General features: G+C 36.2%; 1 protein-coding gene across 1 annotated transcript; it reads right to left on the minus strand.

Annotated features, from left to right (window-relative positions):
* Positions 1-14,241: 14,241 nt before the first annotated feature.
* Positions 14,242-19,396, minus strand: izumo1 (izumo sperm-egg fusion 1). Its single transcript, XM_089119184.1, has 9 exons — positions 19,096-19,396; positions 18,292-18,366; positions 18,103-18,186; positions 17,987-18,007; positions 17,603-17,692; positions 17,390-17,508; positions 16,152-16,305; positions 15,910-16,075; positions 14,242-14,372 (listed from the first exon to the last, which is right to left on the minus strand). Exons 1-9 carry the CDS (start codon positions 19,313-19,315, stop codon positions 14,276-14,278), a joined length of 1,026 nt encoding a protein of 341 aa, XP_088975310.1. The 5' UTR covers positions 19,316-19,396; the 3' UTR covers positions 14,242-14,275.
* Between the last annotated feature and the right edge of the window lie 5,145 nt (positions 19,397-24,541).

Here is a 24,541-nt window from a genome sequence, read left to right on the forward strand (position 1 = left end):
TATTAAAACAAACCTATAAAAAGAAAATGAGGCCAATAAATAAAAGGTAATATTTAACATATAATTATTTAATTGTTTTTTTTTTTTTAATAACATGCATTCCAAAATACATTGCAAGTTTAGTCAGAGGTAAACAGGTATCAGATATATTTTCATTATGTATAACAAATACATTAAAATAAACGAGTGTATCTAGTTTGCACATTAGTGCAGATCATTTTATCATAGTAGCAATTTTATTTAGCTACGTCTATAGTGTCTCTGAGATTCCAAATATTTAAAACAAACAGGTCATCAAATTGGTGATTATAATCAAATCTCGTGACTTTAGAAAATGTATCACAGCAACATATCAACCTGATACAAGATTATTATTATTTTTTGAGCTATGAAAATGACTGCAAGAATATGAGGCTTAAACAACTAAAAAATAGTCTGACATTTCATTAGAAAGTATCATTGTACTGATTGATATTTTTTTAAGTTATTAAGTTGAATGTTTCGCCTCACAAAATATACAGTATTTCACAACATTGGAATAATTTTCTCCGCATTTAACTCAACCTAAAATCACAAAGCAAAACTAAAACCAGAGGTTGATTGTATACATTAAGCATAATGGCAATGTTTTTATAGGTTCTTATTAATTGAACAAATTATTATTATTTTTTTTAAATAGACACTTTTTTCAATTATGTGACTGGACAAACACAGAGATAAACAGATCAATTCCAAATGTACGTTTTTTTTGTTTTTTGTTTTTTTTTACCCCTAAGAACAAACAGCACAGTGGCAGACATTAAGGAGCAGTTTGTTCTCTTGATGGTTGAATGACTCTTAACAGCACGGCCTCCCACACATCCTACTTATTGTGGTTGTCCAGGACTCAGTGTCTAGCCAGCACGTTCTCAATGCACATCCACACAAAAGAGGCTTGTACTTGTGAATGAAATGATGTGCAGTGGAGAAATGGGCCAGGTGGTATAAAGTGGAAAAACAACATGAACTGAATGCAGGATTATAGTTGGAATTAAACAGACCAAGGGTCTGGATAATCTTTAACAGCAATCTGTAATCTGAGGTCATATTCACAAACACTGCATTCAGACTCTCTCTATCCCTACGGTATATCACAGCTTATTTGTCTTTCTCACTTTTCATTTTATTTCATTTATTTATTTGTATTGACTCTGCACCCGCTCGTTTTCTGCAGCTTTAAAGGAACAATTTATTATTTTTTAATGCAATGTATTTAGAGCAGTTGTTCTAAACCTCTCCATACCCTCTTTACATACTCTTACATTAAATATATTATGGAATAATTTCTACTGACAACATTTTAGAGGATTTAGCAGTGCTGATTTCACATTGTAAAATGCTTTTTACAGTGAAATTACTTCAGACTGCTGTACATAATTTTATGCCATTATACAAGAAACTGCTGTAAATAAAACAAAATAATAGTCATGAATTGTGGAATAATACTGAAGTAATGCTGATTAATAGTTAATAACTATTAAGTCTGATCATATCTTGAAATCTACACTACATCTATCAATATTGAACGCTACACAGTGCAGATGGTTGGGGATTTTTAATGCTGTTTTGGTGAGCTGAGTCTGGGAAATTATTAGTATGACTCAACCTGGAGTGAAACTTACACTTTATGTCTGTGGTCCACAAGACATTGTACTAATAAGTAACGTTGCAATATGAACTCCATGCAACTCTATGCAACATCACACCCTAATGTGTGTAAATAATATATACAGTATGGCATTACTGTAACACAGATCATGTTATACGTCACAGTCAATTCCTGCTCATGTTCACACTGCAGTCTTAGAATACTGTTGTCATTTCCTGTAATCGTTTGTAGAACCACTACTGTAAAAAATTACATTGAAAGTACAGCAACAAGTAGCCATGAATAGACTGTACATTAAAATGAAAGTACGGAAACTAGTTGCCAGGAATAAAGTGTAAATTCATCCTCATTCTTTCTCTTTACGCTGTGGAACATCTCCCACAAGTCTGAGCTCACATTTTATTTATTTTAAATGACAACAACAAACATTCTGGGACTACTGGGGGAGGGGGTGTGTGTCTGTGAATCACACTGAGAATGGAAATGATGCTTCTTAATCAATACAGTCTATCAAATGTGATGCATCATAAGAAAGCAGTCTTATGCTATTGCTCAATAACACCCCCATATGATAACCAAAAATTCCTGCGGTCAACCAAACCAATTATGACTTAAAATGACATCATTATGCCTCATGCTGACAAGAAGTATTATTCTTAACTCTCATGTTGACTTACCGTTTTAAAATGTGGGGTCCAATAAATCTGTGTTTATATTAATTATATTATTATGTATATAATATAGTAATTATATTATTTTTTATTGAGTTATTTTTTATTAACTCAATTCTTATTTATTTATTTTTTACTTTTTTTATCATCCTCAGACCCTCATTATTGAAGCTTTAAGTGCTTGATTTTTCATGTGACAATAATTTTAGTTATTTTGGGTCAATGTGAAAACTACAGTAACACTTTGCAATAAGGTCCTATTAGTTAACATTATTAAGTAACAATGACAACTGCACATGTTCCATGTAATTGTCTTTGTTGACATTAGTTAACAAAAATACAACTGTTTATTGTTCATGTTAAGGCCATGTGTCCACCAAAGCATTTCCAAGCGCCTGGCGTACATTTTCAATTGTTTTCAATGGAAGTGCTACGTTTTTTAAACGTCATGAGCATAACGAGGCTCTGAGCATTTTTTTCACGCTGAAGCACCGAGCCCCCAGCGTTTTTACTGGTCGCCGGGAGTTGAAAAATATTCAAATTTGATAAAACACAGCGCTCATCAATGTCACTTATTACCCAGCCGTCCAATCACAGTGGAGGAGGGGTGGTACTAATACCACACTGACCAACTGTCACAACATTCTTTCTGTACAACGACATCAACCAACAGAGCTAACCGAACAAATTATCTCCGAAATCAGTTACAAGTAAACTGTGCTGCAGGCATAGGCAGTAAAAGAAATGGACAGAGCGATCTCATTGTAACTCCATTGAGACGATTGAAGCCCATTTTTGGTGATTTTTTAGCACTTCCGTCCCTGACGCGCAGACTCAAACAGAGCTTGACTACGTAATGTGACGAGAGCAACCCGTCTGACTTCTAGTGCTATGGCATGAGAAATCTGAATCATTCCCTTCCGAAACATGCAGAGGCGGAGAGTGTGAATAGGAGCTGTCCATGAGCTAGGAGAAGGAGACAATTCTGCTAGGTATTCTGATTAATTATTTTGTAATTTTGCCTCCATGTTTCCCCGATTGCGCGCGAGCTTCTTCTCCTGTCCATACGGTAATCTCTCGACTGTGCGACAGAGAGTCGCGTGGGTATGACACAATCGTTAGCCTACTTTCACTAAAACTGCTTCTACGGGGCCATAACATAAGCTACAAGGTAATGAAGCATTGTATACATTGTTTCTTTTGAAATAAATAAAGGACAAATGGTGTCTTCAAACGCCTCAGATGTAGAGTTATTCGCTGTCAAAGTGACACCAAAATGAATGGGAGTCTGCTACAAGATGGCAGCTCCCGCGAGGCTTCAACTTCCGGTCGATGGATTACCCCCTTGGCTCCAGGTATTCTGTATCATAGCAACAAAACCTCTCAACGGAAAAAACGCTGTGCTGCCAAAATGCTCTCAAGCGCCCAAAACACGACGTCTTCAGCAGAGCGTCTGGCGTTTTCAGCTGTGGACACACGGCCTAACTCAGTTACATTAAATAATAAACAACTTTTTGAATTTAATAATGTATTGGTAAATGTTAAAATTAACATCCACTGAGACTAAAAAATAAGTAGTTCATGTCAGTTCATGTTATGAATGTATTTTACTATGAATTTTACTTATGTTAACAAATGAAACCTTATTATAAAGTGTTACCAAAACAAATGATAAACCAATGGCAAAAGTAGATCAGAGATTTTTTTTGTATTATTGCACCAGGAGACGATGTGTGGTGGACCACGCTCTAGCGGAAGTGATGGTAGCCAGCACCGCTGGTGGTAGGGTACTCAAACCTTGAGCCACACGAGGAGGTCCCAGAGATCGGGACAAGGATGCCATAGGGTGCCCCATCCCTGAGAAAGGAGGTCCTTCCTCAAAGAAATTGGCCAGGGAGGTGCTGTCGAGAAGAGTACAAGTTCGGAAAACCAGGTCCAGGTGGGCCAATGAGGCGCAACCAATATGACCTGCTCCTCGTCCTCCCTCATCTTGCACAGGGTCTGAAGACTTTGGGAAACGCATACTAATGGAGGCACCGCGACCAGCTGTGCACCAGTGCATCCGTGCTGAGCGTGCCCTCGGTCAGGGAGTATAACAAGTTGCAAAGGGACGAGTCGTGGGAGGCAAACAGGTCTACCTGTGCGTCCCCAAACTGATCCCAAATCAGCTGGACCGACTGGGGATGGAGTCTCCATTCTTCAGGAAGAGGCTGAAGCTGTGAGAGCTTGTCGGCTGCACAGTTCAGGTCTCCCGGGATATAAATGGCTCGAAGCAACCTTAGATGCTTCTAACTCCATAATTGGATGTGGCGGGCGAGTTGCAACATACGGTGGGAATGTAGACCACCTTGTCGGTTGATGTACACTACTTTCGCAGAATTGTCTGATCGGACTAGTACATGCTGGTTCTTGAGCAACACATGGAAGCAGTGCAGAGCGAGATGTACTGCCAGCAACTTGAGGCTATTGACATGTCATAGGCGCTGGGGTCCTGTCTAGGTTGGTTGTGCCACACCGTCAGCCTCAGGTCACCCTGGCCACCAGCCGAATTAGACCTGCAGAGTCGCCATGGCATGCAGAGAGGCGTGCCTGCCTAGCGGCTCTATAGGATTTCGCCACCAGGGTAGACGAAAACCTGCAGGCTTTGGAAGGGTGCTTTGGGTCACCATGGGATGAAGCACTCTGCGGACAGAGTGTTTCACCATGGGGACCCCAGTGCACCATTTGGCAGCGTCCTGATCAAGGGGGAAAGGCAGAGGAAGTTGCCAAGTGATCAGGGGAAGACAAGGGTGTCTTCCAGGACCTCGTGACCTGTACATCCGGGAAGAAAGGTATTGGGGTTGGCGGCGGGTGTCAGCAGCATCACAAGGTGCAAGGATGAAAAACCACTCTTAACCCAATGCTCGTGGCTGCCCGGGAAAGCATGGCCATCATCTTGGAATCTGACTCGGGCAATGCTGGTGCACCTGAAAGTGGCAGCACAGCCAAATCGTCATCTCCCGATGACTCCTCCCCGCCTTGCGAGGCTGCAATCAACATTGTGTCCTCCTCTGGAGCGCCAAATGACACCAGCGGCTCAACCGCGTCATGCGAACAGGACGACCGCGGGATGTCATCCAACACATCCACACCAACACATGGAGAGAAGCTCATCTCAAAGAGGAAGAGAACATCTCAGAATGGCTTTGGGAGTGAAGCATACACTTGGCTCCGAAGCGAAAAACATATCTGCATATTGCCGGTGTTCTCCTTTTATACCCAAAAGGTGGGGCGGAGTTGCGCCATGCAAATTCCGCAGACCGATGGCATTTCTTTGCCATTGGCCTGATTTGTAAGACTCGAAGTTGATAGGCTTTCTAAGCAAAACCTCATTCGTCGTCATCTGACGTAACTCCAGTGTTGTTCATGAACGCGTTAATATTTTGGGCGAATGTGAACTGAGCATACTGTATTACTCTCTCAGTTTAACTTCGTTCATAGGGTGCCAGATTTCTATAGATCATTCCAGGCGAAACCCCGGTTAAAACACAAGTAAACAGGCCTTAATAAGTAGTGAACAAACACCCAATCTGGCAACACAAACCACCAGTGTCACACCACGGCTGCCGTCTCTTCTCTAAAGTTTCTACATTTCTGTGCAAACTTTGCCCGTTGATAAAATAATTGTTGTCTGTGGTTGTATATGAGCTGTGGCAATAATAATAGTTAGAAAAAAGAAGCTCACAACATATGGAAAAAAATAACTATGAACTAGTTCATTTTTTGAAGTATGAACTATGAACTGAACTAGTTCATTTTAAAATGTGTGAACTGAACTTTGAACTAGTTCATGTAGAAAGTGAACTTTCCCAACACTGCGTAACTCGGAGTGACAATGAAATAGTATCATTGAATTGATTAAAATATTATCCACCAAAATATACAGCATTTCACAATATCATAATATTCCACTGCCTGTTGAAAATAAGCAACTCAGCCTAAAATCACAAAGCAAAACTAAAAGCACAGTTGTCAAAGGAAGAGGAGGAGGATCCTCCCATGCAGTGAGGTGTAAAGAGCAGCTGAGTTTAGCTCTGTCCTCCTTTCTCATTCACTCCCTCAGTCTTGAATTTCCCTTCATTCACTCTGTTTCTCCCCCGTCTTTTTCCCCTACAATTTCTCCCACAGCTGTGGACACTCTTCCATCCCACACTCCTCTTCCTGTTAAGTTTAAGAATTTGAAGGTTTGTGTTCATGCTTGCCTCATATTAATCTGGCATTCAGTGCATGTCTTTGCTTGTCAAATAATTGGCTTGTGACATAACAGTCATTCCATTAAATACGAATTTAGTGAAGACTCGTGTCACAATTGATATGAGATCTACTAATGTTTTAACTATAGAGCAGTCAATACAGTGTGTTATTTTACTGGTGTTAATTATGTAAAAAATGTGTTAAAATGAACACAATCTTGCCCTTTTACCAGCATCTAAATATATAAGGGATTTTCAAATGTTCTTGTTCATGTTGTTTTTGCTGCTACTGACAATCTGTCTTGCCAGACCACAATAACTCATTCTGCTCAGAACGAGTAAACAGCCGTCCACTCTCGTGTTCAAAAACATCCTTCATGAGCTGCAACTAAATCTAGATCAGGCTCAATGAACCCAGAAGCAAAATGAATCGCTGTGGCCTATAACATGGAAATACGATATAAAAAGTATATTTACACGCCCCTGGTTTTTGTGATGTTAAAAATGAAACATAGATAACTTATATCAGATCGTTTACACCTTTAATGTAAAAATTACAACCTTTGCAATGCCACTGAAAACCAGATAAAAAAAAAAAACAGATAAAAAAAAGATAAAAATACAACTGTAAAATAATCTAACTGCAGTAGTGTGCACCAACCTGAAATAAGACTAAGTTAAAACACCCTTTGATTTTATCCATTTCTGTCTGTCTCATTCCTACATGCCAGTCTTTTTTATTTCTCATCATATATCATTCAGAATCTAGTGTAGACACCTGCTGCATTGTGTGTGTGTGTGTGTGTGTGTGTGTGTGTGTGTGTGTGTGTGTGTGTGTGTGTGTGTGTGTGCCAGTGGCTTTGTGAGGGAGTCAGGATGAGGGTGTTGAGCTTCAGTTATTATTGCTAGGGTGGTGTTGTGGGCTGAGGTTAGTTTAACGAGCCATGCAGTGTCACAACTTCCTGTCTAAGGAAGAAATAAATGAGAAAAAAAAACTGTCCTTCGTTGCTATAGAAAAAGAAAATAGGGCCTGTTTACAGAAACTAATTCAACAGTGGAAAATGGAGACAAAATGAATGACAACTGTTTTTAAGACTAGAAGCATTGCATAAATAATAATCTGGTTTATGCTTTATTAACTTTGTGGAATTTTTTATCTTTGAATTAAATTATAATTTGAATTGACTAAAAATTGTAACAAAATTATAAATTTAAATATTTAATACTTTATCCCTGCATTAATGTTTATATATATATATATATTTTTTTTTTTTTTTTACATATTGGGACTTTAGCAAGCCGAATCTATATCTAACACAGATGGATCTCTGTCGCGATAATATAAAACTCTCCTGATATTACAGTAAAAATTGCAGAAAAATAAGTCAGTCTGAGCAGACCATCATCACATCTCTTTTCAGGACATCCAGCATCTGGCTCATATTCGCAAGCTCAAACATTCTCAAAACTATCATTTTCAATATTTTGATAGCTTCCAGCTTCTTCAACAGATCCGCCATATTTGATTGCGTTCACTTGCTCTGCAGTAAATTACTGAGCCATTTCAAGTTTTACTGATGATTCTTTTGTTTTCTGTCAGGGGTAACTATGAGTGAAACGTCACTTTATCATTAGATATTTAAGTGTAAATTACACTTATTCAGTCATTAAAGATTCAATTATTGTTGCGCTATGTTATGGCGCCGTTTTATACATAAACAATATTTATATTTAATATTTATATATAAACAATATGAATGTAAGCCAGAGGAGAACTGGCCCCCGACTGAGCCTGGGTTCTCCCAAGGTTTTTTCTCCATCCAATCTGATGGAGTTTTGGTTCCTTGCCACTGTCGCCTTGCTTTTGGCTTGCTTAGTTGGGGTTATTTAATATTTAACAATATTATTGATCTGTGTTGTACTACTTTCATGTTATCACTGTGAAGCTGCTTTGATACAATCTGTATTGTGAAAAGCGCTATATAAATAAATGTGACTTGACTTGACTTGACAGAAAAACTATTTTTAGCGACCTTATAAAATTAAAAAAAAAATTAATGGGAAACCTTTTTTACTTTTTTTAAATATATTTTTTTCTTGTTATATTGTTTATAATTAATTGACTGAGGATTACTAAGAAGGTTGATGTCTTACTTTAAAAATCTAATGAGGAGGAGGGTAGTGATTGACGTCCCTGGTCATTAAAAACCCAAGGTATGCGTTTAAAGGTTAATAATTGGTGTATATTAACCCTTATATATACACCCTTATATACTGAATATTATATATATATCAAATAATTAATTAAAATAGTGATCCTGGGACCACATTTCGTATGTACTAACAATATGATCACAAATAGCAAATGTCTTAAGGGACACCCCGGCCCCTCCATGTTTAATCATGCCGTCTGTCTTAAACAGGAAGTTGATGAGTAATCCGGTAAAAATCAATATTACTCGTAGTTTCAACTCTATGCACATTTTGTTCTAGAAAAAACAACCAACCACTCAAGAAAGCTTGAAGTTAGCACGCAGCATAAAAAAAAAAATGTTTTGAGAGGACTATCCAACTTGTGTTTACATTTTGCAGCACTTCCTGCCTCCCATGATGTCACTTGTCTCAGTAAAACAATAGGAAAATGCAGAAAGACTTACATAAACAATAACTGAAAGCATCAAAGCCAGTCATATAAAATCACAACTGAGCAGAACTTTCAAAACAGATCATTTCCAATGACTTAAGGACTTTCCCCAGAATCCCCAGTGACATGATAATAATACGATATTATAAACATTAACATCATGATTTTCTGTAGAGCCACTGTGTATTGTGTAAAGTGTTATTAACAAATAAAATTGACTTTATACGACCAATGGTATTTTCTAAAGTACATAGGAGAATTCCATCGACCGATTAATTTCGAATACCACAATATTGTAACTAAAGAAGTGAAAAATAGTCCCATCATCAATCATGTAAAGAAGGCATTCTAAAGAGGAAGTCTGAAAGTCTCTCGGTTGCCAAAGGGGAACTTCATATGAAAACAAGCAATTCAGAGTTTTCAGCGTACACTCCTCTGGTCAGAAGAGGGGATAATCCCTGGGATTAACCAGTTGGCAGGGGAATATTAATTCTAGAAAACATTGTAATCCAAGAGATTTAGCTCTCCCACTTTATCTTTCATTCCTCCCACGTGTCTGCCCAACCAAAACATGTCATTCATTCAACTGAAACGTGTCTTCCTTTTTTAAAGTAGGCTACCAGTGAATGGATCTCTTTTCATTTACATGTGCATGTGAACTCAGTCGGTAACTGAATAACATATGACAGCACCTGGTGGAAAGATAATAATGCATATGGGCATTAACCACTGAGATAAGCCCAAAATAAATAACCCATGAAAATCTACCTTCAGAGCTTGTCCCTGAGTATGAGTGTCACATGACTTCATGTCAAAGCATGATGTCACCATTTTCTGGATGAGCTTTTGACAAGTTGAATGCTTACTTCTCTTTTTTTCTTCTTTAAAGGAGTAGTTCACTTTTACAAAAAATTCTGCTGATAATTTACTCACCCCCATGTCATCCAAGATGTCCATGTCTTTCTTTCTTCAGTCGAAAAGAAATTAAGGTTTTTGATGAAAACATTCCAGGATTTTCTCCATATAATGGACTTCATTGGGAACCAAACGGTTCAAGGTCCAAATGAGAGTTTAAGTGCAGCTTCAAAGGGCTTTAAACAACACCAGATGATGAATAAGGGTCTTATCTAGCGAAACGATCGCTCATTTAAAACAATAAATAAAAAAGTTTACGTTTTATATCACAAATGCTCGCCTTGCTCTGTTCTGTGATGAGTGTTCGTGACTCTCAAAATGAACAAATAGTTTTTCCTAGATAAGACCCTTATTCATCGTCTGGAATCATTAAAAGCCCTTTGAAGAGTTTGCAGTTTGTACTGAAACTGTCTTTTGGACCTTGAACCGTTTGGTTCCCATTGAAGTCCATTATATGGAGAAAAATCCTGAAATGTTTTCATCAAAAACCTTAATTTCTTTTCAACTGAAGAAAGAAAGATGTGGACATCTTGGATGACATGGGGGTGAGTAAATTATCAGCAAAAAGTTTTTTTTTAAAAGTGAAGTACTCCTTCAAGTTTTGCACCTTAAAACAGCCAACTTTTCATATGTATTTATGCATGTTATTCATATATATATATATATATATATACAGGTATATATGGCCTACAACAGCAGAAGACACACTCCTTTCAGCTAATAACAGGAAACTTTGGCTATACAGTTCGTACGGGCTCACCTAAATTGTACAACAGAAATATAGAGTAATGTTTTCTTTACAATTTAAAATACAGGGCTCTAAAAAACTGACTGTGAACATTTGTTTTGCCATTTCTCCCTTATCCTTAAAGGAGTAGTTCACTTTTAAAAAAAATAATAAAGATAATAATAATAAAAAGATAATTTACTCACCCCAATGTCATCCAAGATGTCCATGTCTTTCTTTCTTCAGTTGAAAAGAAATTAAGGTTTTTGATGAAAACTGTGCAGGATTTTCTCCATATTATTCACTTCATTGGGAACCTAACGGTTCAAGGTCCAAAAGACAGTTTCAGTGCAAACTGCAAACTGTTCAAAGGGCTTTAAACGATTCCAGACGATGAATAAGGGTCTTATCAAGTGAAACGATCGCTCATTTAATAAATAAATAACAAAGTTTAAGTCTTATAAGCTCAAATGGCCGCCTTGCGACTGTGATGTTCTGTGATGCGCGTTCGTGACTCTCCTGTTCAAACTCGTTCATCAAAATGAACAAATCTTTTCCCTAGTCAACTTGTTCATTTCGTTTGTTTAATGAACCAAATGACACGGAAAAAAAAGATTATTTCATTTTGATGAACAAATTCGAACAGGAGAGTCACGAACGCGCACCATTTGAGCTTATAAAATTTAAACTTTGTTTTGTTTTTGTTTTTTAAATGAGCGATCGTTTCACTTGATAAGACCCTTATTCATCGTCTGGAATCGTTTAAAGTCCTTTGAAGAGTTTGCAGTTTGCATTGAAAATGTCTTTGGACATGAACCATTTGGTTCCCATTGAAGTCCATTATATGGAGAAAAATCCTGCAATGTTTTCATCAAAAACCTTAATTTCTTAGTTAATGGATCTTGGATACATCTTGGATGACAAGGGGGGGAGTGAATTATCAGTAAAAGTTTTTTTTTTTTTTTAAAGTGAACTACTCCTTTAATTCAAAATATTATCAAAAATCTAACCTTTAATTAAAGTCAAATAGTTGAAGAAAAATTCTAATTATAAAATAAAATAAATAAATAAATAAATAAATAAATAACTTTTTTAAATGGGTTTTGGGTCTACATTTTGTGGTCAGTGAACTGTTCTGTCATTTATTTTAAAATGTGCTTTGGATCACTGTCATGCTGGAAGATTTAACCACGAGTCTATGATACTGTGTGTCCTAACAAGTGGTCCAGTGTCTCAAATTAGCCCCACAGCATTACAGATCCACCACCATACTTAACAGCGGTGGTGAGGTACTTTTCAACATTGCTGTACATGTCAAAACCACCCTTGGTATTTTTCCAAAAAGCTTTATTTAAAACCAAGTCTCAGTTCCAGAAACGTCAGGCATAAGTGAGATTGTTGTTTGAAGTCACCAAAGGCTTTTTCTATTGCAACCTTGCCAAAAAAGTTGTGGTCACTAGGTGAGGTCATTCTCCAACAACTTTGATCCTTACAGTTTGTTTGTTGACAGACCATCCTCCTCAGTGCATGTGGGGCCAATATAGACAGATGTCCTCTTCCAGATAGATTGTGACCATTTCCAGTTGATTTAAACTTCTCAATTATTGTCCATAAAGTGGAAAATGAGTATTCCATCAATACGCTGATTTCACGCAGCCACCATTTTGAAATGGCTCCGGTGGCTTAGTCATAGGAGAGTCACTGTTGTGGCGTATTGTTGTGTTTAATATAGAAATTATTTATTCTAAAAATGTACATACATTTCTTTCATACTTTAGACTATATACAGTGAAATTAATTTATATATATAATATATATAAATATATTTATATATATATATATATATATATATATATAACTCAGAACGTTAAAAAAAGAAGCAGGAATGAACTATATACATATTGGATATTAACATCCAATAGTGTAAATCGCGGCAGCAGCTTCAGGTTGGTACTCCAAGGCATTGTTGTTTATCTATATTTACGGTGTTCTTCCCATCGGAGCCTCGTTTTCGATTTCAAAATGGCGGCTGCGTGAAATCAGCATATTTTAAACTATTAACCATTTCATGATTTGTGTAGCTCAACAACCTTTTCATACATCATTCTCATGTATTCTCATGTCTTTCGTGATGGATGACTATATACATTCGGCCTGTGTGTCACATTATATTTATAACCCAGTGACACAGGAAGTCATGATTTATCACTTAAAACTTAAACTTAAAAACCATATGAATGGAAATATACTTCAGTTAGATTTTTATGCATTAGAATGCGTATGGGGTGCCAACAATAGTGAAACACATATTTCAGAAAATGTTTTTGTTCCCTTTTCAATGGAACTCGTCCTGATTTGGCAGTTACACCGTGTCATTATTTATTTAACCAAAACTAGGCCAAAATGGAGAAGCCATGTGTGAAAAACTTAAGTACACCCCATGATTCAATAGCTTGTAGAACCACCTTTAGTCGCAATAACTTTAAGTTATCAATTTCTATATGACTATCAGTCTCTCTCATCGTTGAAGAACTTTGGGCCCCTCATCTTTACAGTTTTTGGGCGTCTGTTTATGCACAGCTGTGAAACATTTCCCTCCAGAACTCAGGGGCCATCATGTGCTTGTTCATACAGACAACACATCTGAGGTCACCTAATCAGAGGGGTCCGCGGTTGCACCCCCTTTGCAAATTGGGGCCCCCTTTCCAAATCCTCCTATGGACCCAGGGCAAGCTGAAGTTACTAAGGGCAGTGTTCATCCCTGGGTGCCTGAATCAGGAAGCAGACTGGGGGAATGGAGACGATTAGTATATGGAGTTTGGCTAGGCATAGCGTCGTTACTTTCGATGCAGCGTCTCATGCCCATTTTAGGAAAACGGGTTAACAATTGTAATCTGAAATGTTTAATGATAAAACATGACTTTTTGAAAATTTAAAACTATTTTACTTTAAAGGTTAGATTTTTTTATTTTGAATGAAGTGGCAAAAACAAATGTTCTAAGACACTTTTGTTCATATTTAGCAAGGGTGACAATATTTGTAGGAAATGTATTCCTCTGATGACAAAGAAATTATTATTCCAGTCTTCAGTGTCACATGATCCCTCAGAAATCATTTCAAGATGCTAATTGGCTGCTAAAAAGAACCACTTGTTATCATTACTTTTATTCTATATAGCAATAAAATTCATATCACTTTTGTGAAAACTGTGATACATTTGATTAACAGAAAGTTATTTTAAATGTATTTGCAATACATTTAAATGTATATGAAAACTTTGTAATATTATGAAGGCCTTAACTGTTACTTTTGATCAATTTAATGAATCCTTGCTGAATTAAAGTATTAATTTCTTTGAAAAAATCTAAATGACTCCACACCCATACTCTTTTAGGAGTGTATAGTCATTTATTGATGTACCTCTTTGGATCACATCCCTCATTCTGTCACAGAAACCAGCTCAATGTTCTCTCCATCCTCCCCCTCTCCTCCTCTCCTGCTGTCTCTCTCCTCCTTCTGGCGCTTCATGGTCACACTGTCAGAGGGACACAAAGCAACATGACAGAATGGATGAAAACATAGTGTGTTTCCTTCCTAATCTTGTCTCTCTGAACAAAATCACAGGATGCCATGACAGATCACCCACTGTAATTCTTTTTCCTCCCTATTGTCTCTCCCTGCATGTGCCAACCATAATGCAGTTCAATTTATGCCCCTTGCAGGATCTGCAAGACGTTTATCAGTTGTTGTTTTTTTAAATACACTACCATTCAAAGGTTTGGTCAGTAGTTTGTTGTTGTTGTTGTTTGTTTGTTTTGGGAAAAAAAACAACTTTTCTTCAGCAAGGATGCATTCAATTGATTAAAAGTGACAGTTAAGACATGAACAACAGGAATAAATGACATTTTAAAATGTATTACAATAGAAAACAGTTAAAATACATTGTAATAATATTTCACAATATTAGTTTTCTTCTGTATTTTTGATCACATTAATGCAGTAAAAAGAGGAAATCGTAAAAAGAGCTTTTACGGTAATTTTGTAGGAATTTGATGAAAAATCTATGGAATTTTGCAATGTTTATTCATGTTCAAATAAGTACATAATAACAATATTATTAATATTTTATTTATATATATATATATATAGTCAGGTCAAATCACCTTTATTTATATAGCGCTTTTTACAATACAGATTGTTTCAAAGCAGGTTTACATGATAAATAATGCAACAAAGATTGTTTCTAAAAGAAAATAGCATCATAGTTCAGCTTAAGTAAATTCAGTGATGTTACTTTTCGTTGTAAAGTAAATTAATTTAGTTAATTTAAATAAATAGCCGTTCTGGAGAAAACCGTGACGTCATCGCAAATGCATCAACTAGCATTTAATTTTATATTTTAATTTTTAATATAACGCATTTTTGGAGAAATTTTGTCATTTGTATATTTTTTAGTTATTTATATATTTTATTTACATTTCAGTTTTAGGTTTTGTAATTTGAGTAGCCTACACTTCAACTTGTTGCTACGGCAACATTTTCATTAGTTTTCCCCCTAATATTTATACCTTTATACTAACTAACTAGCTTTAGTTAACAGTAACAACACTGGCCACAATATTATAAACAAACAATAGCATGCGTTCCGTTCCAATTTTGTGGGAACCTGCTGATTTCCGTGGGAGCAGATTCCATGTGGGCCTGATTACATCTAACCAAAATATTAATATAATATAAAATAATATAAGTTTAATGTAAACATAATGTCACTTAATGAAATGTAATTTGACAGATACTGTAGTCAAATACTGCTACTATACAGTAATAGCAACATCTGCAATAAAATATCCTAAGCAAGACATTTAACAAACATCTGTGAGGTCATCTGTGTGTTATGTGAAGCAAATGTTTTTGATATGAAATGTCTCTCAGAAGTGTTGCTCTGATCAAAAATTGCTTAATCATTTAATGACTCATTCTTCCTCCCTATCTTAAAGTATATTACATAGCCCCTTTTTAATATGCCCAAACTGCTGTGCATCAAACCTAATCCTGTTGTAATCATGACATACCTGAGGTACACTATGATGACAAGGCTGCCTGTGATGCTGAGTACAGTCAGTAAAATCAATATAATGAGGAAACTGCTCCTATGAGGGCGAGGTGTGGCGTCATAACCCGAGGGCAGGGACGGCAACATCGCAATCAGTCTGGGGGTTGTAGATGGCAGTGGGTTGACTGAGGGAAGGACAAAAAAATTGTAAGATTACAATGAGCTATCACATTCAACACAAAAATGATAAATCCGGCCTACCTTTCAGTTTAAAATTAATGCGGGACAGCACAGTACCCTTTTGATCCTGTAGGAGGCAGCAGTACATGCCTTCCTCACTGGTTGTCAGCTGATTGAGTACAATTTTAGACTCCTCTGTCACCACCAGCACTTCATACTCCCCATCATGTGACAGCTTTCAATGAATAATAAACAAACTCATTTTAGGACATTTTAATTAATAATTCAAATCACGATGGGTATTTGGTTTATGGATCTCTGGAAAGATCCATACTAAAACAGTAACATATCAACCTAAAAGACAAACATTTAAAGTAAGCTAGTTGCTAGATGACTATTGAAGGGGCATTACCTTCTTAAACATTACTGTAAAGTTATAATTATATGGTATAATTAGTACTTGTTAGAAAGAGTTGTTTAACTGGAAAGCTGAGCTGCTGTTGTGCTTAAATTTAGTCAATTTTTTTTTTTTTTTTTTTTTTAGCTAGCTACTGGCCAACATTCACTTATGAAAAACTTACTTGCAAGTACACTTACTTGTATGGAGTGCACTTCAAATATTGAAAGTATTTTTTAAACCTTACTTGCTTATACCATTAAACACATTTTATGACATTAAAAGTAGGCCTACATTTTAAACCATTTTAAAAATATTTTGTTGTGCTTTAATAAAGTACATTTATATTTTGATATGTTGACTAACATACTAAAGCACATGTAAAGTACTTGATTATAATTTTAACTGTAGTCTGTTGTTCATTTAGTTAATATATTTGAAATATACTAAATTGCAACTTAATCATTACACTCACAATGTACTCTGTTAAAATGAAAGATTTTTTTTTATATTGATTGTTTTTTTAATTCTGCATTACTTTGTGAACAACTGACCTAAAATTTTCAATAGAAATGGCATATTTTAATAGAAATAGTATATTTTATTTGCCATAAATGCTTTTCAGTACATTCTGCAAAAATCTTTAACCATATTTCAAAGACAATAGAACTAATTATTAACTTATATACCCAAGTCCTAATTAAGTGGGTCAACTAATTGCATTTATTATAAATATAAACTATAATACATTTCCATTTAATTGCAAACAGCATGCAATTGAGTGTCCAAAAACATGATATTCAGTTTGCAATTAAGCATATTCTTTTAAATTATTGTTTCCTTCACTTGTCTGCAATATTATTCAAAATGGCTTCAAGATTATTTGAAACCTGCAAATGCATTTAAATGTGTGTGCGTGTACATTTTTTCCATCAGGATGCCAGGAGTAATGGTACTCGGTCTGTCCAATGACAAGAGCGTGCCAAGGTAGGAAACAGTCCAGCACCACCTCCTCTCCTTCATCTGCCTTAAGATGATTCTCTGATAGAAACAGAAGGAGAGAAAAACAAAAGAGATGTGCTGATATAGTCTTACAAGCCACTCAGGTGTGTATATCCGTGGGTGTTTGTCTCACCTCCACAGTCCAGAGGCGGAGTGGCTGACAGACATGTAAAGAGCATATACTGACAGGAAGTGCAGTTCATCACTCTCTGATACAACAGCCCTGTAAGAAACAACCATCCGCACCCACACACACACCCAGTGAGCAATATAATGTACATGTATCATCACACTCCATTATACTCAGGGTCCTGTAACACACACAGTACACAACCAGTCAAACATTTGAACACACTTGTCTGAATTTTATGTCTCTCAGGAAAATCATTTTGATCATAGTGACATGATTATAAATATCAGGAATTATAATGAACCGGAAGTCTCGCACATTCACAAAAAATAGTTATACTTCCACGCTAAAAAATAAGGTGGATAGAAATCTCAAATTGGTACTTACCACATTTATTTGGGCATAGACCTTTATAAAATAATAATGATAAACATAATTTAGTTTTGAAACATCATTGCTATTTAAAAACATTTACAGTATGCCCATTGCCTATACATCCTTACCTTGGGTAACAAAAATCTCCAAATGTTTCTGAAGGATTCGCTTTCCTTTCTCCACTATAGTAATCATATCCCACTGAACAGAACCTACACAAGAATAACACAGTGATTTTTGTTCATGGTTTCAGATGTAATGCATCTTCATTTATCATGTTTTTACTCTAACATGAAAATGTTAATCTTTTCTCTCACCTGTCCTGTCTTCTTTCCAGTGCCTCTTGAATTCACTTTGATATTCAGTCCGTGCACGATAGAGTGTTGTAGGATCTAAAGCAAATCAGATAGCACTCAACATCATCATTTTTAAAATAATGTCAAGAAATTTGGCAGATTTTGTATGTAGCTATTACCAGTCAAAAGTTTGGACAAGCTTAATTATTTTGAAACTTTTTTTTTCCACGACGCATGCGCGAGAATTGCGATCTGAAGTAGTGAAGCAGATCGCAAATCTCGCGCATGCGTCGTGGAAATCTAAAGAAGTCTCGTTCTGGCCTACAAGGAAGAAAAGAAATAGTCGAATAAACTCGTTATTTTTGTTTGTTTTTTCGCACAAAAAGTATTCGCGTCGCTTGATAAACATATAGTTGAGCCACGGTAGTCACTTGGGATATTTAAACATTTTCGTCATTGACTTTCTGGGCCGTCAAGAGGCAGTCCTTTAGGAGCCAATGTGGTAGTTATACAGCTCTCAAATTTAATCGAAAATATCTTCATTTGTGTTCCGAAGACGAACGAAGGTCTTACGGGGTTGGTACAGCATGGGGGTGAGTAATTAATGACTTAATTTTCATTTTTGGGTGAACTAACCCTTTAAAGGGTCTGCGTTTGTGGTTTTCACATATCTAAGATTTAAAAATGGCGCCATCGGAAATGCTGCATAAGGACAAGACATGCGCAGTAGCACTCCAACGCGTTTTTTATTGTTGGTATTTTACTGTCTTTGGTAATTGTTTACGTTCTTGAAATTGACTATAACACCAGTAGGCTTAACGTTACCTATGACACCCCGAAATGATGTGCTGGTCTCCTGATAGTTGATGTAAGCCTGCTCAATTATTTGCGTCAGTTCAATCTGATCATTGACAGTGATTCCTTCAACTGAGGACAGGAAATCTTCGTGCACATAACGAACCACCGGGTCACACTGCAGACAGGACCTTACACTGGGGTATGAACCTAGAATCAAAAACCAGGCAAAAAGAAACGCAAACGCCATTTTGGAATATATAAAACGTGAATATTTGGCATTATATAACCCTTTTACACGAATGTTTAGCGTGAGTTTTAAGGCGACCGTTATTTTAGAAAGTATCGGTCACGTGACACACCGCAGCCACAAGTGCTGTTTTTATTTCGTTTTCCCCCTTCTTTTTCTTCAAAATATTCACAAACTTGTTGGCTATATCATCAACTAAGTTACCTGATATTCCGATTATTAAATACGTTTAGGTGGATGTGTTTTGACATTTAAAAACATTTATGATGATGATCACAATAGCTTATGCGCGATGGGCGCCGCCATGTTTATTTGCGACACAGTTCAGACGTGAGTTCAGAGAATCGGATCTGTCGGATTTACAACAAGCATGACAACACGTCATATTCTCCCGAAATACAAGAGACCGGTGATCAAGAACTCCCATTGTTCATCAAATGTTTCAAGACAGCAAGGTTATGTCAGATGCAGACATGAGGGTTCAGGCAGGCTAACGCAATCGTTACTCTTCTAGATAAGTCTTGATGTCAAAATACATCATCACAGTAAGTCTAGCCCACTCAGTGGTTAACCATGACAGTGTAGCGGGCCGTCCCACCCCGGCACAGGCCCCGCTGTTGGTGACAAGTGCAAGATCCTTTTGCTTCGTTTATGACGTGACTGTAGGTGTGATGATGACAATGAACATAAGCACATCGGAAAGTTTTGAAGTTTCCATGTACCCAAATACATGGAGATATGTAGTCATGTGTGTGCATTTGCATTTAAAGTTAGGCTTTAAAATATAATTCAGACCTGGAAATAATTGAGAGTTTTGAAAAATGTTAAAGAAAGAAACGGTATCATGTAAAATGAAGAAGTCATATTAAAGAAGAATTTATGTCAAACAGTTAGGCCTATTTTATGTGTTTTATGTCAAACAAGCAATCTAGAAGTCAAAATCAGCCAATATCAATGAAATATTGCCACCCCCTGGTACAAAAAACAGAACTGCAAAACCTTTCAAAGCATCACTGCAATCATGAAATTAATAAAAATTAAGTTAATTAAATGTAAATGTATTTGGACACCATTTTAACCAAGAGGATAGCATTAATAAAAGGATAAAAGATTATGAGCAGGGAAAAGATCAGATGTGGTTACTTGATAGTTTATCACCTGCCAATAATTATGGGTAAAGTTCAGCATATTGTCTCACCATAAAGAAACTATATTCAGAAGTTAATTTGTGTGTGCATAACCATCTGTCTATATGTGCATTTTAAAAAGTGTACTGCTTATAATCTGTGTAAATCTTCATCCATACACATTTAAACTGACCCCTTGCATGAAATACACAAGACAAAAAAAAAAAAAAGTTTGCATGGCAATTTACTTTTAAAAATTTGCTTTAACTTATTACATTTAGCCTTGTCCAAAGGGAAAAAAAAAATACTCATGTCACAAGACAAGTGTGACAAGAGCAATGTAATTAACAACAATGTAAAATAACAATGTATTAATTATCTATGCCCCAATGCATGTTGGAAGAGGGGACTTTTTTTCTAATAAAGCTTGAGCTAAAATAAAATGCATTAAACCAGTTTGCTTAAACTTAATCTGAGTATATTAAATAACTGCATGGGGATGCATTACTTGTTTTGCTGAAAGTTTCAAGTCATTAGGGTTACACTTTTTTCCGATGACATTCTAACTAGTAACTTTGCAACTACATGTCAACTAACTCTCATTAGACTATTAGCAAACTGTTAGGTTGGGGTAATAAGTTGACATTTACTTGCAAAGTTACTTAGTCAGAATGCCTGTTGTGGAGCATCACAATAAAGTGCAAGCATATTATCAGACAGTCTAATAATATTGCTAATTGACGTGTTGTTGTAAAGTTACTTAAAGTTAGTAGAATGTATAAAATAGACTATCAAAATAAAGTGTTACCATTGTTAGAAATATAGTGCGTAAACCAAAACTGATTTTTATGGTGTTTTTACAACCGTTTTACAACTTTTACAGTAAAAACACAATATAAGACTCAGACTAAAGAGCAAACAATGACACTAAAGAAAACAACATTCTCACACACCCTTCGAGAGACTATAATCATTGTGGCTCCACACCTAAAATAATAAAGTTATTGTGCATAGTCTTCAATGTCCAGCATGGTTTGCTGAAGAACTCTGCTTTCTGATGGCAGGATGTAAAGATCTAAACAAGTGGCCCTTAGCATAACAAATGGAAACCCCCTCTCATTGGTTGCATTTAACTGGGATGACTGGACTGAAATGTGATTCAAATTCACTTTTACTTTCTCAGATCCCCTTTTGCTTGGTAATACCCTGTCATTCAATATTTACAAGATTTTTACCATTCAAATATTTCCCCATATCTTGATATAGTTCTACTACTAATAAATCTCAAGTTTGACATAATTAGGATTTTTACTGGTTGTTATATTAAATTCTGGTGGTTTGACATTCATAAATTCATGCGAGAAATTCATCTTTAATCTGAACTGAATCATCACTGAACTGACTCAAATAGGCTAGCTACTCTTTTGTTTTCTGTAGAGCTGCTCAGTTGAATTGAACATTAGTTTTATTTTAACTCAACTGGATTTTAGAGCTGATTTACAGCAACATTTGATTTTAATATTTAATGAAGTTTTGTATCATTGATCACTATTATCACTGTGAAGCTAATCTGGATTCAATAAAGCGTTAAAAGGTGATTTGTCTCTAAAAATAGTTATATATCACCTGATATGTTCATTTATTCATCAGCCGACGACAGATAAGTTCAATTTATACAACGAGATTCTCAGAATTATCATGTAACAGCTTATGTTTCCTGTTCACTATGGCAACGTTCACTCTGTCCTGAGTATCTGTATTATCAGTCATATACCACACATTGATAAGACTAATCTTAATTAAAGCTGCAAGCAGCATTTTGCGGGGTTCAAGCAGTTTAGGCCTTTAAGGCCTTTAAGCACAAAAGCATCAAAAGACATTAAGTTTTATGTAGCAAGCATTATTTACCATGATAAACCATATTTCAATGTGATTTTTCATGATTTACCATGTTCTAGTATGATTTACCATGAATCTAACATGATTTTCCATAGTTTACCTTGATATACCATGTTATAGGATGGTTTACCACAATATAGCAAGTAAAAAGACTATTAATAAGAAAAGTGGCCAGCAGAGGGCAGTAGAAGACCACTTATTGGCACACTTCCATTTTGAAATACTTTGTTTCTCCAATATTCTGCACTAAAGCAAACCATTTTTTTCACGTTAACTTCATAAAGCATGCTTACACACAAATGCATGCACACGCACACACACACACACACACACACACGACTATTAATAGTAATTGAAAAGATTTCCTTTCTAATCTCTTTCAACTCCATTTCGCTTTTTCAATGAGACTCTGCCACTTCACCATTCGACTCACCTGTTGCCTATAAATTGATTGTGAACCCTTTGGCTCATTCTTTGCACTCTTTCCTGGCACACTGTGTGTGTCTTCATGAATTACGTGAGTCCATCTATTAATTTGATTGTGTTTACATTGTTTATGCCTTTTTATGATTTAATGTCACTGTCAGCCTGTGCGCTGCTAATTGATTAATTTGTTTGCCAGACATGTGCCCTGAGCCATGTTGTAAGATTGTTTGTTTCAATGATTTTTTTACTGCCTGTTTTATTGTGATTAGTACTCATATCTTTGTTCATTTATATCATTGTTCCTTTTGTGTTGATTGATCACTGTCACCAATTGTGTTATTTCTTTATCTCCTTATGCAACAACACACAAACAATGCATTGATCCAAAGTCAACAGGCACCTAAGACGAACTCTTTCATATTTTCGCTACATTACTGTGTTGTTGACTATTACTGACGGTAAGGTTGCACTGTTGACCCTCGCGCAGCCTCTCGAGCAGAAATCTACACAAATGAGCGCAGAACACACTCAGACCCCATTTACACCTGGTATTAAAATGCGATCTGTATCCAGATAAGTTATCCGGATAATAAAAAACGCATGTTAATGCAAGGTGTAAATGCGTTGTGATCGGATCGCGATTGGATCTGCCTGACCACATCTGGAGGTAGTCTGGCTCGCATTGTGTCCGGATCTTTACTAGGTGTAAACGCAATCTGGTTGTTGAAACCACATATGTATATTTTACTCCTCCCAAAAAGGCAAAAAAATAAACGAGTGAGCTTGTTATATAGGCTATATGTCATGTTATAGTCAGATATGACGGCGCTACTGCGACACGGATCACCCATCACCGCAGATGAGCAGCTGAGCGTCTATTCATCGAGCCAACGTGCAAACATCGCAAATAAAAGTGAAAGTAAGTCACAGACGCTTAACACACAATCATCTTCAAGTAAAGAAACGAAATTATCTTACCAGCGGTGTTGCCACTCCTTTATTGATGTCTTTGATTTGGAAATTAGCTGATGATCAACGAAATGCAGCTCATATCTGTTGCTTTTGGTGTCGTTCAATCCATTAAATCTGCATACGCGGGAGTTTAAGATCGGATTTATATCCGTTTTGCAAAAACACATGTATGTGGCCAGAAATGGAATCGGTACTTATTATCCGGATAACTTGTCTGGATACAGATCGCATTTTAATACCAGGTGTAAATGGGGTCTCTTATTTTTCCTGAACACCATCACGATTGAAAATGTGACATTGATTTCCTACAACAGTTCAATAAACAGTAAAAAATTAAATCACTTACATTTTAGATGCTATATTGGCTGTTTTTGTTGTGTTTCAGCAGCGAAAATAGTTCCAAACAATAATCACAGCAGAACCACGGCACATGTCACAGGAACACTCGACGTGTTTTCATTACTGAATCATTCAGCATTTTGAACGAATCGATTGAGTCAAAGATTCAAAGACACATTCAAAAACATCGGTCTCATTCTTGAATGATCAGCCGTTTGAACGAATCGTTTGAATGAATGAGTTGAATGACTCACTCATTAAGACGGTCGCCTGCCACCACCTACTGGCGGTTTAGTGTTAAATGTTTAAAAGTAGTATCATTCTTTCCCAGTTTCTTATGTAAATTTAAATAAATGTCATAACATTATTTTATGCAATTGTGTTTTTTCGGTGTAAATGATTTAATTTGATCAGCCCCTAGAGTAACAGCCCATAGTGTCTTATTATTCGAAATAATACACCA

This window comes from Pimephales promelas, chromosome 14 (assembly GCF_988280905.1).
Source record: "Pimephales promelas chromosome 14, fPimPro1.hap1.1, whole genome shotgun sequence".
NCBI lineage: Eukaryota > Metazoa > Chordata > Actinopteri > Cypriniformes > Leuciscidae > Pimephales > Pimephales promelas.

What these genes read in the sequence shown, in the direction of transcription:
- izumo1 (XM_089119184.1), bottom strand. Translation starts at nt 19,315, where the DNA reads ATGGCGTTTGCGTTTCTTTTTGCCTGGTTTTTGATTCTAGGTTCATAC. An exon ending in TCTATGCCCAAATAAATGTG is followed by an intron (nt 17,693 to 17,986) that starts GTAAGTACCAAT and finishes TGTTTCTTACAG; the next exon opens with GGCTGTTGTATCAGAGAGTG. An exon ending in GGCATCCTGATGGAAAAAAT is followed by an intron (nt 16,306 to 17,389) that starts GTACACGCACAC and finishes ATTCATTGAAAG; the next exon opens with CTGTCACATGATGGGGAGTA.